The sequence below is a fragment of the Marmota flaviventris genome, chromosome 18, assembly GCF_047511675.1.
Source record: "Marmota flaviventris isolate mMarFla1 chromosome 18, mMarFla1.hap1, whole genome shotgun sequence".
NCBI lineage: Eukaryota > Metazoa > Chordata > Mammalia > Rodentia > Sciuridae > Marmota > Marmota flaviventris.
The window spans coordinates 18,762,224-18,779,342 of NC_092515.1; the positions used below are offsets into that span (position 1 = coordinate 18,762,224).

Here is a 17,119-nt window from a genome sequence, read left to right on the forward strand (position 1 = left end):
ATGCTGTATATCATTAGTCATTAGAGGAATACAAATTAAAACCAAAATGAGATACCACTTCACACCCACTAGAATGGCCACACCCCTCAATGCACCACTTCTTTCAGCCACACCCCATCTCCAGCTACCACCCAGCTAATTCCATCAGGGATTAAGTCACTGATTAGGTTAAGACTATGACCCAATCATTTCTCCTTGCACTGTCTCACACGTAAGTGTTTGGGGGACACCACATCTAAACTATAACAGTGTGTGCCGCCGCGTCTGGCTAGCATAATGCTTTTGAAATTGATCATGTATTAGCTCATATCAGTAGTTTGTTTCTCTTTATTGCTGAATAGTATCCTGTTACAAGGAACTTGGTGTTACCTGCTCACCAGTTGATGGCCATTTGAATTGTTCCTACTTTTGTTATTACGAATTGTGCTGCTATGAACGTTCATATGTACGTCTTTGTGTGAACTTTTCATTTTTCTGGGGTAGATGATTAAAAGTAGAATTGCTAGGTTGTATAGTAAATTTATGTTAAATTTCTTCTCCTCTACAATTGTGCTGGTTGGGTCCTTTAGTCACAGCAGCGAAAAAGCGGACTAAAACACACGCCTATAATCACAGAGACTTGGGGGTGGGGGCACTGAGGCAGGAGGATTGCAAGTTCAAGGCCAGCTTCAGCACCTTAGCGGGACCCTATCTCAAAATAAAAAGGGCTGGAGATGTGGCTCAGTGGTTAAGTACCCCTAGGTTCAATCCCTGGTACCAAGAAAACAAACAAAAACATTATGCTAAAGTGAAAGAGTCTGGATGCGAAAGGATCACATATCACATGATTACACTGATACGAAATGTTCAGGAAAGGCAAATCAATAGAGACAGAATATAGATTTGTGGTTGCCTGGGCTAGGAGTGGGAATGGGGAGTGACTACAAATGAGCAAGAGAGTTTTTGGGGAGACAATGGAAATGTCCTAAACTTGGATTGTGGTGATGGTTGCACAGCTCTGTAAATTTACTAAAAATCATTGAAGTGTATGTGTAAAAATAGGTGAATTTTATGGTATGTAAATCATACAGTCGGCTCTCTGTATGTGGGCTCTGCATTCTCAGATTCAATTGACCGCAGAAGAAAATATTTGGGAAAAAAAAATCGCAGCCATACTGAACATGCACAGACTTTTTCTTGTCTTTATTCCCTAAGCAATACACTATAACAACAATTTACATAGCATTTACATTGTATTGGATATTGTAAGGAATCTAGAGATGCTTTAAAGTCGACCAGAGGATGTGCCTAGATTATATGCAAACATTACATCGTTTTACATAAGGAACTTGAGCATCCTGGGGTGGGGGTGGGGTCCTGGAACCAATCCTGATGATGTGTGCCTGAATAAAGCTCTCTATAAGTCCTAGCTCGCATGCAGGAGGTGAAGCCCAGTGGAAGAGCTTGCCTAGCATGTACACAACCCTGGGTTCCATCCCCAGCGCACGCGCACACATGTACCCACATACACAACCCGAATGGGGAGACTCTCTAGGCATCCCTTGGAACTCATTGCCTCCCTCCAGTGCCGCTTGTTTTCTGGCTCCCAAGATTTCTCTTCCCTTCTGGAGTTTTAAGGAAGTTTTAGGTTCTGTTACCCAGGGGCGGGGTGGGCACAGCAGCTCAGTGGGCCCTATTGCTGGGTCTGGCCACACTGCCGGTTATTTGCTTTCGTGTGATTCTGGTTTTTTTGCACCTACGTATGAGATGGTTCCCAGAGGAAGGCCGCCTCCCCATGAGTGAAGCAAATTAGAGAAATTAGAAACAGCTTTGGGTAGAGGGAGGTCCTGGCCAGGGTGTGAAGCTCCAGGTAGACTCTTCCACCACCGAGCAGGGCTCTCTCCCTTCTCTCTAGTGGATTGGCCTGGTCAGATGGGACCTGCTGTGGTTTGAACATATGCCTCAAATTTCATGTGTTGGCAACTTACTCCTTGGTGTATACCCAAAGGATTTAAAATCAGCATTCTTCTTCTTCTTTAAAAAAAAAGAAAAAATAAATAAAAAATAAAATCAGCATTCTACAGTATGCAGCCACATCAATGTTCACAGAAGCTCAATTCACAATAGCTAAGCTATGGAACCAATCTAGATGCCCTTCAACATTGAATGAACTAAGAAAACATCACACACACACACACACACACACACACACACACACACACAGTGGAGTATTACTCAGCCATAAAGAAGAATGAAATTATGGCATTTGTCAATCAGTGGATGGAATTGGAGACTCTCATGCTAGGTGAAATAAGCCAATCCCCTCAAAACCAAAGGCCAATATTCTCTCTGATATGTGGATGCTTGATAAACAATAAATCGAGGGAAGGGAAGAACAGAAGTTCATTGGATTAGACAAAGGAGAATGGAGGGAAGGGAGAGGGGATGGCAGTAGGAAAAGACAGTAGAATAAATCAGACAGAACCTTCCTATGTTCGTATGTGACTCCACAACCTGTGAAATTCCACACCATGTACAACTACAAGAACGGGATCCTACACAGAGTGAGGTATACTCCATATATGTATAATATGTCAAAATACACTCTACTGTCATGTGTATCTAAAGAGAACAAATAAAAGATTCATCTGTGAGTGATATTTGGAGGTGGGACCTTTGGGTATTTGTTACAGGAGTCGCACCATGCCACTGGCCCTGGCCCTTCTTCTCCTTCTCTGACCAGCGGGAAGTCCATTTGTACGATCTTAGCTTCATATTCTAACTTACGGGCCCCTAAGTGGATGGAGGAGGCAACATCATCAGTCCCCTCACCTGGGTCATTGCTGGATACCTGTGTGGGAAGAGACGGGGTGGGACAGGCATTCCCCACCACTTTACGCACTGTGGACTCCATCAGACCAGGGACCGCTCAGTAAACATGGGCCCAATAAGTGAGTGAAAATGGAGAAGTTCCCCAGCAGTAAAACCCCATCCCCCCCTGCCTGTGGTCCTGCCCTTGCCGACTGTCCTCCCCATTCCCCAGGGAGGGGATGAAGCCCTCAAAAACTCTGCAAGTCCTATATACTGTACATGCTTGATGAGACCTGATTTCATCCAGGAAAACCCTTAATTACGCCGTTACTTCTGAATGGGTTCTGGGAAGGAACTGATTCAAGCAGGGATCACTCGACCTGCGATATTATGAATGTCATTTCATTATTTGGCCTGTCCAGGTCACGGGCGAGGGGTTACCATAACCATTTTTGCTGAGTCCCTGAGGGAATGGCAATTCCTCAGTCACTTCTGAGGCTGGCAAGCCACAGATAACTCATCCTCTGGTCCCCAAGTCGCCTGCCCCTGCTTGGGCTATGACTGTGTGCCCTCTCCCTGTGTGTGACTGGTGAAAACATCAGGGGATGCTCAGAGCAGCCAAACTTCACTGTGAACTATTTTTTTTTTCATGAGGTACAACCGCACCTCCATGGTTTGCAGTAATACTGAGGGGAGAGCATATACAGGATCATGGGTGAGAGCCAGACACATTTTCAGGACTACCTGAGCCTCATCAACCCACTAAAATGTGCGTAAGAATCAGAGCACGTTTGCAACATGCAGAAGCAAAACATCAGTGGGACAGTCATGTGTAGGCCCCCTAGGCTGACCTTCCAATGCCCTGTGTCTTAGAGTGGGGTGTTCTCAATCCCCAAAAGCTGTCAGAGTCATCAATAAGACTTCACAGATCTTTGGAATCTGGGGACCCAGATTCTAGTTCAAGTACTGCCACTTCCTGGCTGTGCGAACTTGGGCAAGTGACTTCACCTCTCTGTGCTTCAGTTTCTCCATCTGTAGAACAGGTGGGTGCTGAAGCTCCAGTATGAGATATTTACAAAGTACCATAAAGTATAGTGCCTGGTATACAGTAGGCACTCAGCCCTTACACCGTCATCACTTCCCAACCTTCTTACCTTCTTGAAAGCTATCAGGACTCTCTGGTCCCACTCACAGCCCCAGTGACATTGCCACTCACATGGAGGCAGCAGAGAAGAATCGCAAAAGACCCCTTATCCTTCCTCCCTCCAATGATGAGCACCAGGGGCAGCCTTCCCAGGACTGGATCTGTACAGACACACCCAAATGCAAACGCAACCAGGGGCTACAGGCCACCCTCCTCAGGACAACCTCAGTGAGAACCATTGGCTAGAGACTGGATCCTCTGACCTTGGGGACAACCAAACAACTTTACTGGGAGCTTGGACAGGGCCAGCTACTCTAACAGTGGCCTTCAGGCCTTCCCAGGGAGCTAAACAGTCCCTTGACAAATCCTCAGGGCAAGGCAAGAGCCAGTCCCCAATATCCCTAATTGGACAGAGACCATGAGAATGAGGAGAAGCCCCCAGGGGTCCTTCTGGCCCCGCCATCAGGGCCTCCCAAGTGACAGCAGCAGGGGCAACAGAATTGATGTAAGCTTGGCGATTTCCCCCCTATAAATAAATAAACGAATAAAAATAAATAAAATTTAAAATGAGAGAATCTTCCAAGGAGCTAGGATTCAAATTAACACAGCAGAACCTCAAACCCTGTAAAACGAGCTTCATAACGAGAACGTCCGTGGGTACGTCATGGTGAACTGTGGGCTTAGATGGGATCTTTCCCGCCGCGGCTCCTGGCTTCCTGCAAGTATCGTGAGAAGGAGAAGAGCTGCGTTGGCCCTAAAGGCACAGGAATGGTGGCAGCAGGAGCACAGGGCCAGCTATACCACCACCGTGGGCAGCTGGCCCCAGGGCATCGGCCTTGTCCCACGATCAGGCCCTCCCTGGCGGACCCACTCCATCTTGGACAGGCTTCAGGGCCCTCAGGACTTCTGCTGTTATGACTACCACCATGACCTTTTCTGGGTTTTCCACAACCAAGAGTCACCCAGAGGCTATGGAGAAGGACAACCGCAGCCCAGCCGTGACAACAGCCCTGTCCTGGGAGCGATGGCGGCCTCAGAGCCACTTTCTCACTATTCATGTTAGGAACAGAGGCTCCCGTCAGAAGGATTGGCAGGGGTTAGGATCCCACTGGATCTGCCCCACGTTGGCAGTGGGTGCCCTGCTCCCATTCACTGTGTGCCCTGAGGCCCTCCCAGCTTGACCCTGAGGTTCCAGGCCAGGTGTGGTGAAGGAGGGGGAGGTGGGGAGCCAGGCTGCGGGATCCACCTCTCAGCCCTCTCCGACCTCCTGCGGCCCTCTGCCCTTCCCCCTCTCCTGGCACACCTCCTTCTGAGTGCGAGGCTTGCCCAGTCAGTGAGCCAGGACACAGGCCGGGAGGTATGGGGCACCCATGGAGAGACGGGAAGTTCAGCCCCACGTGGATCCGTCCCAACACCCAGCCTGGAGTCCCCATGGAGTCCTCATAGGGCACCATGCCTGGCCTTGGTGCGGCCATGGGACATTCTGGGACATCTCACACGCAGATCTTGACCTCCGTCTCCTCCTCCCTCAGTTCCTCCAATTCAGTCTGAGCCAGGCAGAGTGGGAAAGGGGCCACCCCACACCTGAGACCCATTCTGGACCCACCCAGCAGTGATTCATGTCTCAGGTGAACAGAGCCTGATTCATCCCCTGCATGGGGGTCCTCTGGGGGAACAATGGCCTGCTGTGGAGGCACAACTTAAAACCGGGGCTACCTGGGGACAGAGTGGGCATCGGAACCGCCAGCCCTGCTCAACCTGTGGCCGGGCCCACACACAATGGGAGACCCAGTTTCCAGCTGAACTGTAATTTCAGAAGGTGGCTTTGTTGTGAGCTGTTTAACCGAAACAGTGGAGGAGCCCTTGGGGCCTGGGATCAGGGAATTGGGCTCTTACCAAAATCGGCCAGGTGTCAGCGAGAAATACCCTCTGAGGAGATGGTAGAATAAAATCGAAAAATAAGATAGAGAACTTGATACTAACTAGTAGCAACAGGCAAGGGGGACAGAGTGGGTCAGATGCAGTGTGGGGAGCCACTCTGAATGACCCACGCCTTCCATCCTGAAGCAAGAGGCTCTGACAGAGGTGACTTGGGCGTTGTCCCAGCCTAGGAAGTAGAAGGCATGTCTTTAGGAGCTACACTCACCTATTCCTTTGTAATACTACCCCTTGGCCCTGTTTGGGGTCGAATGTTCCATGGAAATGCCCTTTGTGTGTCCCCTTCTCTTGCTCTGCCTTTGGGTGTGGCCTTCCTAGCTGTCAGTCAACCTGCTGACAATAGACATCAGGAAGCTAAACTCAACCCCTAAAACCTGACCCCTTGCCTCATTTGAATGGCTTCTCCCCAATAAAAGGGGTCAGTGTGTGTATGTGTGTGCGCATGCATGCGCTCTCTCTCTTTCTCTCTCTCTCTTTCTGCAGACCCTTAAGTTCAGAGGAGCTGTCACAGGACCCACAGAGAAAAGTGTCTCTGTCTCTTGTGTGGTTATTTCGTGCAGCCCAGTTCACCTGCAGTGACCCTGAGTGTTTTAGTCGTGAGAAACGCGACAACACGGGTTTTGGAATAAGCCAAATCTGGGTTTGATCCTGGCTCAGCCACTTCAGGACTTTGAACAACTGACTTAACCTAAGTTGAAGGGAATGGCATTGTAGGGAGAAGGGAGAGCGGATGAGGGCACTTGGGGACAGTGCCAGGCACCCAATTCACAAGAACCCTGACTTCCAATCCCGCACACTGAAGCTTAATTACATTGTCTCATTTTAGAAACGATCAGCATGCAAGAGTATGGATTTCTGTGGTTTTTCAAGGCTATTTTATCTGTTAATTCATTAGACCTATAGAGTGATCCTGTCTTCTGTTTTTTAGCATTTTACTATGTAATTCCTTTAGAACATAAATCTCACTCTTATTGGATCTGATTGTCCCAATTTTCTGTTCTGTTCTCCTTTCTAATTCCGCCCCCCACCCCACAGAGGAACTTTTAACATAACAATTCTGGGACCATTTTCTATTAATATCAATTTTCAGATTACAGCAATATGATGTCTGTTTCCTAATTTAATTAGGTGATTCCTGTTATTAGTTCCTACATGCTCATTATTTTTCATTTAGCATATTTTAATGCACCAAAGGAAAGTGAGGATCCAACTGGAGACACTCCCCCCCTCCACCCAAGGCATCTTTTGTAGGAGGAAGTGAGTGTTCCCCCCACCTACAGGAGGGTGGAGGAACCCAAGAAATGGGACCCCATGGAGAATGGAGATGCTGGGGAGCTGAGAGCTAGGGCTGCTATAAAGAATGATCCAGGCTCAGGTGAGAGGGAGTGGTGACAGACCAACTCCCACTGCAGAGACAGGGCTCGAGGTGGGTACTGCCATCTTCAGGGCCGTCTAAGGAGTATGGGAGTGAGGGTCACTTCCACGACCCCCTCCCTACATACAGCAGCATCCAATGATGGTTCCAAAGTCAGAACCACTAGAACACACCAGACACACTGGGCTTAGAGTTCCAGCCCTGGTGCCTCCCTCTGGCACCTGTTGATCATCACGTGGGGGCTCCATGTCTGTCCCTTCGTCACCACTGGCCTCTGCACAGCTGCGGGGGTACCTTCACACTGCAGTCTAAATGGACACTGAACACAGAGCAAAGAGCCATCTGTGTCCCTTGGCCGTGTCCAACCCCTAGTCCCCTCCCCATCTGCATCCTTCTAACGGTGCATGCAGAGCCCACCAGCCTCCTTCCTTTGCTGGCACAGTGATGGCTGGGCTGGCTCAGAAAGAACCCCCACGAGGATGCTCTGGGGTCTAAAGGAGAAAGGGGGCAGAAGTCCAGGGCACGGCTTTTACAAGAAGCGCGCTTTTACAAGCACCTCCAGGAAAGCTCGGTGCAATTATGTGACGAGTTGGGGACACTCCAGGAGAATTGAAAACCCAGTGGGTGGCTTTCCCCAAAGTGAAATTATCTCTGCTGTGGCCCCAGAGAGGGGAGCGGAGGCCGGGGAGGGTGCGGCAGCCCTGGTGAGCTCTGGGTGGGGTTTGGCGAGAGTTGGAAGACGCTGCAGGTGCATTGTTTAGAAACATTGGGTTCCGAGAGTCCCAGCCCTGCTGATTTTGCAATGATATATTGCCAGCTACTTAACAGGATGGATCACTGCAATTACATGTCACTTCTGATATTCACAGTCACAACAAGGATGTGTCAGCCTCGCAAGGTTTGTAGGAAATATATATGATGTTCCGCAATGCCGTTAGAAAACCGTTTCAGGAAACAGACTCAAGAGGATTCCAATAAAACCCACCTGCCTGGGGAAAGCATCGGCTCCATGGAAACGGGAGGGGCTGGCTCCCCGGCTCTGGGGGGAGCGTGGGCTTAGGCAACCCAGTTCTGAGAGGATAGGGCTCGCTGCCAGGGAGGGGGCGGCTCACACTTTGCTTGGGTGAGCTCTTGAGAGCTCTTTGGCATTCGCCCCTGTGGCCCTGGCCCACCCAAAGCTCTTGGCCTCAAGCTGTGGTCTTGGAGCTCCAGAGCAACACATCTGGATAAAGACAGTCACTGTAGGGTCCAGACAAACCTTCTGACATTGCAATGTGGCCCTCAGCACTGTGTAGGTAAAACTGGGCGCTGGGACTTCGGCTCTGTGGATTTCTAGCTGAGATGTGCGGCAAGATGCTCAGCAGGGTGTGCTCCAGGGAGAGACCCCTGGCTCCACAAGTCTCCCCCAAGCCCACTTTGCTGCTTCCACCGGAGATCATCGCTGCTTGAGGACTGGAGAGGGAAGACACTGCTCCCCTCCTGCAGGAAGCCCTCCTAATTCCCCAGGTCTCTCCTCCAATGCCCCCAAATTAGAGCCCCTCTAAGAAAAAGTCCCTGACCCCAAAGATTGTGAACGCCTAAGAGCAGACCTCATTTAATCGTCCCCCACTTGTTTTCACTCTTCCTTGCACCCCTCAACCAACCCAGACAGCTGAGTAGCTGGATCATGGCAGTCTCTGCACAGATGGGCACACACAGTGCTCTCCACCCTGCTGCCAAGCCCAGTGACCCAGGCACAGAGGCTCCATCCTGGGACAAGGTGAGCAGCTCTGGCAGAAGCCTGACTGTCAGCTCTGGCCTCCAGCCCAACCAGGAGTGGGCAGCTTCCAGGGAAGACTCCAGTTTCCTGGCCTAGAAAAGTGGAGCAGATGCAAGACTATAGAGACGCCAGCCCCCCTCCCAGGGCAGGGTCTCCAACAGCCCTTTCCAACCCGTGTGATCCAGCCGGCACCTGCCCTCGAGTGTGTGAAAGTGAAGGAGAAGGTGAAGGAGCAAGGGCGGGCAGGAGGGGCAGGTGTGCTTCCTGTGTCTCATGCCTGGTTCCACGGCCCGTGGCGCTGGAGCCCCTTGGTAGAGGAGTTATAGAGCAACACCACACATCCTGCCAGGCACGTCAGATGCCATAGTCCAAAAGGAAACACGTGGCCCCGGCCTCTCCCGAAGACCACTCCCATCTGTCGTGTCTGCTTTGGTGAATGGTACTTCTGACTCCCATCTGCCAGAGTCCCCCTAAACTGAGACCACTGTCCTCCTCACTCTTTATATCCTCCCACCCACCAGCTGGCCAGCTCTGCAGCCAGCCACTTTGGTGGTCCTGAATCCAGACCTCTCCCATCCCCATCTGCCCTGGGCTTTGTCACCCCTCTGCATCACTGAAACCCCTCCCAGCTGGTCACTTGGGGTTGTCCCCCCTGCTCTCTGCCCACACTGCACGCCATGCAGCCACTCCTTCCCACCCCAGCATCTCCAGAGCTGCCCATTCCCTGGGCAAAGGCTGGCTCCTCTACCACGCACCCCGGGCTCACTCTCTCCTGCTGCAAACTTTTGTCCACACATTTTTTCCACCCAGGCTCTGTCCCTGGTCTGGGTCATGGCAATGCCAGGTGCCTCCAGTTCTGGGGAGACAGATGGTGTGTGGTCACTGCCAGTTGCTTAAAGGCACATCCCAACTCTGAAAGCCAGAGAGCTGTGTGGCTTGGGTATTGTTCTTAACCTCTCTGACCTTAGTAGTTTCATCTACTGTTAAATGACAAAATGGTAATTAAGTTATGAGGGGTTTAAAGTATTAAATGGTACTAAATACATGTAAAGTGCTTGTGATGGTGCCGAGCACATGGTGAGGGTCTGAGAGCCTTTGTATTGTCATGGCTTCCATGTCTGACCTAGTCAGCTCTCAGCACACTGTAAGCAGAAATCGTGTATAAGAATCATATGCATTGAAACCTGTATAGCTCTTAGCACAAGAAAGACCTGGCACATGGTAAATGTTCCATCAATGTAGTTATTATTATTATGATCTGAGAATGCTCTTGTGCCCTGCAAGGAATGTCCCAGGGGCACGCTTCAGACAGAGGTGTCCTTAGGGGCTGTCCATTCCCTTTGTCTGCACCAGGAGTCCCCGAGAGGGAGCTTTACTGTTCACCAGGGCTGACATCTCAGCACCCGCCCTTAGTTCCTCGACTCCAAGAAAGAGCAAAGAGCCCTGAAACCTGGGTGGCCCCACCCTAAGAAAACTCACACTGCAAAATCCAAAAATTAAGGGGAAGAGGAAGAAGAAGGAGGAGGAGGAGGAGGAGAAAAAGAAGAAATATATTTATAGTGTGTGCAACAGAAGCTGTACCAGAAGGTGCTATTGTTTTATGTATCAATCAACCAATCAATCCACCATTCACTTTGGTTTCATGGGTCACTAACAATGATTCGCCTGGCCCCATTAAAACAAAATCCATTCCACTTAAAAGAATGAAGAAGAATGATAAAGTGAGAACACAGGCCTCTGGAATGCCTGAAGAACGGTCCTAGGACAGACCATCAATGGCTCTTGGACAGCAAAAGAGAACCTGGCAGATATAAACCTCCTGATAGAGGAACACAGACGCACGTGTAAATATTTGCCAAAAACCAAACAAACAAAACTCAAACCCCAAACCTACATCAGATCAGTTCACAAGATTTGTCTAATTTGTAGAGACTATCAAGAATAAAGGGCTGGGCTTGGTGGTGTACACCTGTGATCCCAGTGACTCAGGAGGCTAAGGCAGGAGGATTGCAAGCTTGAGACCAACCTTAGCAACTTAGTGAGGCCCTGAGGACTTAGTGAGACCCTGTTTCAAAACAAAAAATTAAAAAAGGGCTTGGGGATTGGCTAAGTGGTTAAGTGACCCTGGGCTCAATCCCCAGCACAATAAAAGAAAAAGACGAGATGTAAAGACTCATTGATCAACTGTAATGTGTGGCCTTATCTGGATTCTGGATAAAACAAAATGGAAAAAAAGCGGATTTATATTTCTGAGATGATTAGAAATTTGATGTTATTAAGGAATCATTGGATGGTTTAGTGGTAAAGCTAAAAAAAAAAAAGGAGTTCTTTTCTTTTGAACTTAAAAACATTGAAATATTTATGAATGAACTGATCTGCTTTCTGTTTATAGGTTTAAAAATCAGATAGAAGGAGGAATACAGATAAAGCAGTGGCCCAGCCAGGTTGGGAGGGCTGGGTGACACATACATGGGGTTTACTGTACTATTCTAATCTATTACCATTCTACTCAAACTCTCTGCAGAAAAAGTTCATGGAGAAAGGTGGTTCATAAAATTCAGTTTGCCCAAGTGAATGTGAATGAACTCTGCCTTCTCCAGTCCCCAGAGTCAGAGGGCTGGCTCCCACTTCTGGCCTGAGTTTTTTCTCTGGAAAAAGGGATGAGTTTTAACTCTTGGGACAAGAAATGAACTTCCTGAGGGCAGAAGCCCTGAACTCAGTAACTTGCAATATTGAAAACTGGAAAATATTTGTAATGGGATAAGTAAAATTCTCTGATAGGCAAGAAAATCTTAGAATGCAGGTTGGTTAAGAGATAGCTATCCCTGTTTCAAATATACTGATGGAAAATATAGCAGCTGGGAGCGGTGGTGTATGCCTGTAAACCCAGCATCTTGGGAGACTGAGCAGAAGGATCAAGAGTTCAAAGCCAGCTTCAGCAAAAGTGAGACACTAAGCAACTCAGTGAGACCCTTTCTCTAAATAAAATACAAAATAGGGCTGGGGATGTGGCCAGAGGTTGCGTGCCCCTGTGTCCAATCCCTGCTACTAACCCCTAAAAAAAAAAGAAAGAAAATATAGCAAAAAATGAGTTTTTTAAAAAAACATAACATGACTTACAAAAGTTGGCAACTGTGTACGATTCCACCTAACAATGCATTACCCAGGCGAGGTGGGCTGGCCCATAAGAAGTTTAGGAGCTACTTACTAACATCTGGTAGCTGCACTGGTGAAATCTGACTGGTGCCAGACCCTGAGGGACTGTAAGCAACACAGAATGCCCATCACCTTCTCAAGCTGGTTCCTGGATTTTCAGCTGCCCACCCTCCTCCTCCCACCTTCGTGACGTAACCAATGACAGAGTTCAGAGAACGCCATCCATTCACAAGAAAATTTATGACGCCACGTGGATTTTCCTCTGTAGACTGGGGCTCCCCAAGTGGCCTTGCCAATCCCGACAGCAGGGCAGCCTCCCTAGTCTGCACCTCCCTTAGACAAAAGCCCATGGGAAGAAGGCTTGTCAGGGCCCCTGGGGCCACCCAGCCATGCAACTGGACATATACACTTTGTAAGCACTGGTTTCCAACAGATAAATGTAATCAAGGTTTATATGCTCAGAGAAGCCAACAGGATGGGATTGTTTCACTTGAAAGATCAGAAGAAAATTGTAACTAATGTTGTGGAAAATTACTTTGATATTGCTTTCTTGGTACCGAATCACAATTAGGCTGCTGTGAGAAGTACAGGGAAAGAATAAATGAATAGTAACAAATCAACACAAACAGCTTGTGTCAGGAGCACTTTGCTCGGGGAAAGTAACGTAAGCATTACTTAAAGTTTTATGACTGTGTTTGGTGTGATTTACCTAGAACGTCAAAGTTGCCCGTCACGTGGCCCTTGGTGAGAGTGGTCCACCTGCATTTACCAACAGAAGAACATGGCTCAGGACCCAAGCGTGTTCCTTGCCTGACTCTGAGGGATGCTCACCTCAGCTTCACACCATCCTATGTGTCCTGCCTGCCTGGGGCTCCAAGCTCTTCTCTGAGCATGCCACCCCATGGGCCCTCACCCACCCTTAATCCACACATCTGTGTACTTGCACAGCTGGGCAGGGCATACCGGCAACTGTCACGAGGGACAAGAATCCACTGCCTGTAGAAGCAAGTGCTCTGCTTTGCCAGCTGTCTGCACCACAATAGGGCAAATGTTGGGGCCACCAAGGCGCATACCCAAATGGGAATATACCACCTGTCCCAGAAGTGGACCACTGATCCATGCCCTTGTCCCAGGGGAATGCCACAGATACACTCAGACATTCTCTTCCTGGCTCCTCCCACAGAATGCAGGACATTGGGCATCTGGAACCTCTGTCCATGTGTGCATCCCCAAACACGCACACCAGGGCATGCACCAAGGATACACGGCGCCCTTTACCCCAAGCAGTATTCAAGTGCCCTTCTCCCCTCACCAGTTTGCTTTGGCACAGATAATACAAAAACCACGGGACCAACTCAGTCTGCCCTGATGGCACCATCCTATGGCACACTGCTTCACCGACAGAGTCATCCACTATTATAGGGCTCCTGAGAGGCTGCAAAGTCCCCAGAGGAGCCAGATTGGTCAGGCACACTTGCTTCCTCACAAGACAGGGAGCAGACAGACAGACTTGAGACAGCCCCCGGCTAAGGGGGTCGGGTCAGGAATGTCAGCACTGTGGCCCTTTGGCTGTCTCCTGCCTCTCATTCTTTCTCGTGAGGAAAGGTGCTGCTCATTGTGCCTGGTTCACTCTGTCAGCAGCTTCTGGGCCTGAGTGGGCTCTGGCCTCCTTCCTGGTGCCCACGGTCTTCAATCTGTTCGTAGACGTGAAACAATGGGGACATGCACAGAGGAAGGGTTGCAATTCTGCTCAGAGAGCCTGAATCTGGAGAGCAGATGGTGGAACGGCAGAGGTGGCCTGGAGACAGGGTACCCCAGCTCTCGCCAAGACCAGGCGATCCTAGGCCAAGCACCCCCATTCCATGCTACAGGTCGCAGGCAGGAGGTGGCACAGAAAACCTAAACCTCTGGCTTCCACAATTCTTCCATCCTGTCCCTGGATCAGAGCCCTGAGCAAGTGGGGTATATGCACGGGTCTCCTGGAAGGAGGGTTATCTGGGGGTGCATCAGTGTGCCCATGTTGTGGACCATGTGAACTGGGAGTAGGATTGGACCCTCTTCTAACAGAAGCTGCTGCTGAGACTCGCTGATGCTGATGCCTGGAGCCCCACCTTCCTCTCACTCCAAAGCAGAGCAGCCTCTGGCCTTGGTCCTATGCCCATGACCTGCAGCCCTGCCATGTGCAGAGGTGGAGGGACCTTGCAGAGCTCTGTCTCCATATTTGGTCACACTGAGATGCCAGAACCACCCTCAGGCTCTCACCATGCCACTTGTCCCCAGAAGACCTCAGGAAGGGTGCCTCAGGAAGGGCACCATCCTCCTCAGTGGGTCACAAGGCCCAGTGGGGATAGGAGGCAGGCAGCATGGGTGGGTTTGGGCCTCACAAAGCCAGGTGTTCTGCAAGCCATAGGGGCCAGATTCACAGGATCTATAGGGAAAGTGACTAGTGTCCCGAGAGGTGGCAGAATCATCCTTAAATCCGAGTTTCACCAAAGGCAACACCTGGCTGAACAGATGGGTACCTCATCATCATCCCCAAGAGGGGACACCTTATTGCTATGGATGCCAGAGGCCAGAGCCCTGAGGTTGGTGACTGGACATCAGACAGAGTGGTCCCATACTGACACAGATGCCCACCAGTGGGAGGACAGGACCCCTCCTCTGCCTGCTGGGACTCTCGTCCCCCAACCCAGCACACCAGGGCAGCCACGGAGGCCTGCACCCCAGGTGGGAAAGTAGAGGCCAGTGACAACAGGAACAAATGCAAGGGCTCACCTGGCACCTGCTGGGGGGCGAGCTCCGTGGGGTCCTGCAGGCTGATAAAGAGCAGGAGGCCTGCAGCTCCGAACAGCAGGATGGATGAGAACATGCAGGCCAGCCGCATTGTGCCAGGTCGCAGGGTCATCCAGGGCACACTCAGGGGTCACCTCTTGGGTGTGGGAGGCACTTTCTTCCCTCATCGTCCAAATCCGGCATCCATCAGGCTGAGGTCTACAGGGCAGAGGGGGAGAAAGAATCACCTCTGAGTTGCAGGATTTTGAGGTCCTAGTCACTGCAGTAACCCCGTGTAATCAGATCCCCCGCTCGACCCCAGGAACTGAGGTGTGCCCCTTGCACCTTTTCAAGCTGATGGAGGCTGAAGGAAGTTCTATTGCCACGTATGGTCAGGACACTGGATGCTATCAGGGCCTCCTGTATCTGTACTCTCAGCATGCATATGGAGCATACGGAGAGAGACATTCTCCTACTGAAGCCTGGGAATTCAGAGGGGAGCCTGAAGACCCACAGCTGAGGACCAGTGGACACCCTCTGGCACTGTCCAAAACTTCCTTGAGCCTCCCAATGAGTATGTGTGCTCCCCTGCAGGGGTCTAGGTACAGGCAGGAATATGGGGCCTTATCCCTGGCAACTGGTCCAGTGCATAGATCTGCCTATACTCTGGCCCCTCTCTAGAGGGTGTTGGGACACGGGTCTCCATGGAGCAGGAGGCTCCAGAGCCAGGGGATGCTCAGACATAGATCAATTCCCCCACATCGGGCAGAGCTGTCCTCACAGCTGGCAGACAGACAAATGGCCCTGCTGGATAGTCACACCAGCAGTAGCTGAAGCTCTGGCCACTCCTTGGTTGTTCCAACACTCAAGGAAATTGGCTTGGAGCTGAGGTGGGGCAGTCAGATCTACCACCTTCAGATCCCAGACTTAAGATCAGAGGCTGAGTGTAACGGCTCTTCTCTTCCTGCCTGCTTTTCTGGCCCCTGCAGACCCAAATCAGGCTCATGTCACTTGTCCCTCACCCTGATTTCTCCTAAAAAGCAGAAGAAATGCCCAATATCCCACATATCAATCTGTGATCCCCACCTAGGTCAGGCTATGGATCAAGATAGAAGCACCCCAAGGCCATTTGCCCAAAGGAGGGACATAAGTTCCTTCAGAGGGGTGGGCATGGTGGAGTAGGATGCGCTGAGGAACAGGTGCACAGATGGCCAGGCTGGACAGGATGCAGGTGTCCTGGGCACCTCCCCTTAGAAAGACCCTGTGTCCCCTTACCTTCATCCAGTTCTACTGGCCTGAGCCTCCTCAAAAGATCAGCCCGCCTCTGCCTTCCACCCAAAGAGTCTGCAAGGGAACTTCACCATCTTAGCACAGGGCAGTGCCCACGGGAAGCTGAGGCACATGGGCAGCTCCCAGCAGCCTCCAAGACCACAGTTAGGTAGCTGGTCTGGCCCCAAACCAGAAGTGCTCCTCGACCAAGGAGGTCTCCCTACCCAGGCACTGAGATGGGGGAAACAGCCCCCACCACTGTCTGTGTGTCCAGCCTCTGGAGGGTGAGGCAGAAGGTGATAGAAGGAGGCCCTCCCTTCTCCCCTGCCCCCCCCAAAAAAACGCTCCCAAGGACGAGAATGCTTCTCAGGAAAGTTCAGGGGCTGAGGAGTATAGACTGCAGGTTTGGGTTTCCTCCCTCTGCAGTCTCTGTAATTATTTTTTCACTCAGTTAACTTTAATTAACCTGCCTTAGGCCTGTAGGCGCCTGGCGCAGGGCTCCCTGGACTGTGCCGAGCAGGTGCTTCCCACGATCTCCCAGCTTTTATGTTCTGAGGCAGCGCTGAGCTGGGCTCGTTCTGTCTCAGGAGCTGGCTCTGGAGTTTCCTGCAGGCCCTGACCTCAGTGGGGAAAAATAAAGGACTGCCACTTCCTGCCATCAACCAGGGCCAACCCTGCCCTGCTTGCAGTGGGTAAAAATGGAGAGCCATATGTCCCCAAAAGTTCAGACCCAGAAACTCCTCATGTGGAGCCAGGGCCTCTCCTCCTCCATGATGGCCCTGGATGGAACCCTACTGGGGGTCTGACTCATCATCCTGCAGAGACACAGGTGCACAGTGCAGGTTTCTGATGTCACTGAAAGACAAGGCCATTCCAAGCAGCCCCCTGCCAGCCTCCAGCTCCTGGAGGAACATGA

At 50.7% G+C, this 17,119-nt stretch overlaps 1 protein-coding gene across 1 annotated transcript in view; it reads right to left on the reverse strand.

Annotated features, from left to right (window-relative positions):
- Chst8 (carbohydrate sulfotransferase 8) overlaps window positions 1-17,119 on the reverse strand; it is a 116,938-nt gene that overhangs the window by 48,518 nt on the left and 51,301 nt on the right. The window contains exon 2 of the mRNA XM_027941182.2: window positions 14,938-15,153. Coding sequence (XP_027796983.1) covers window positions 14,938-15,067 — 130 coding nt within the window. The 5' untranslated portion in view covers window positions 15,068-15,153. The remainder of the gene's footprint in view (window positions 1-14,937; window positions 15,154-17,119) is intronic.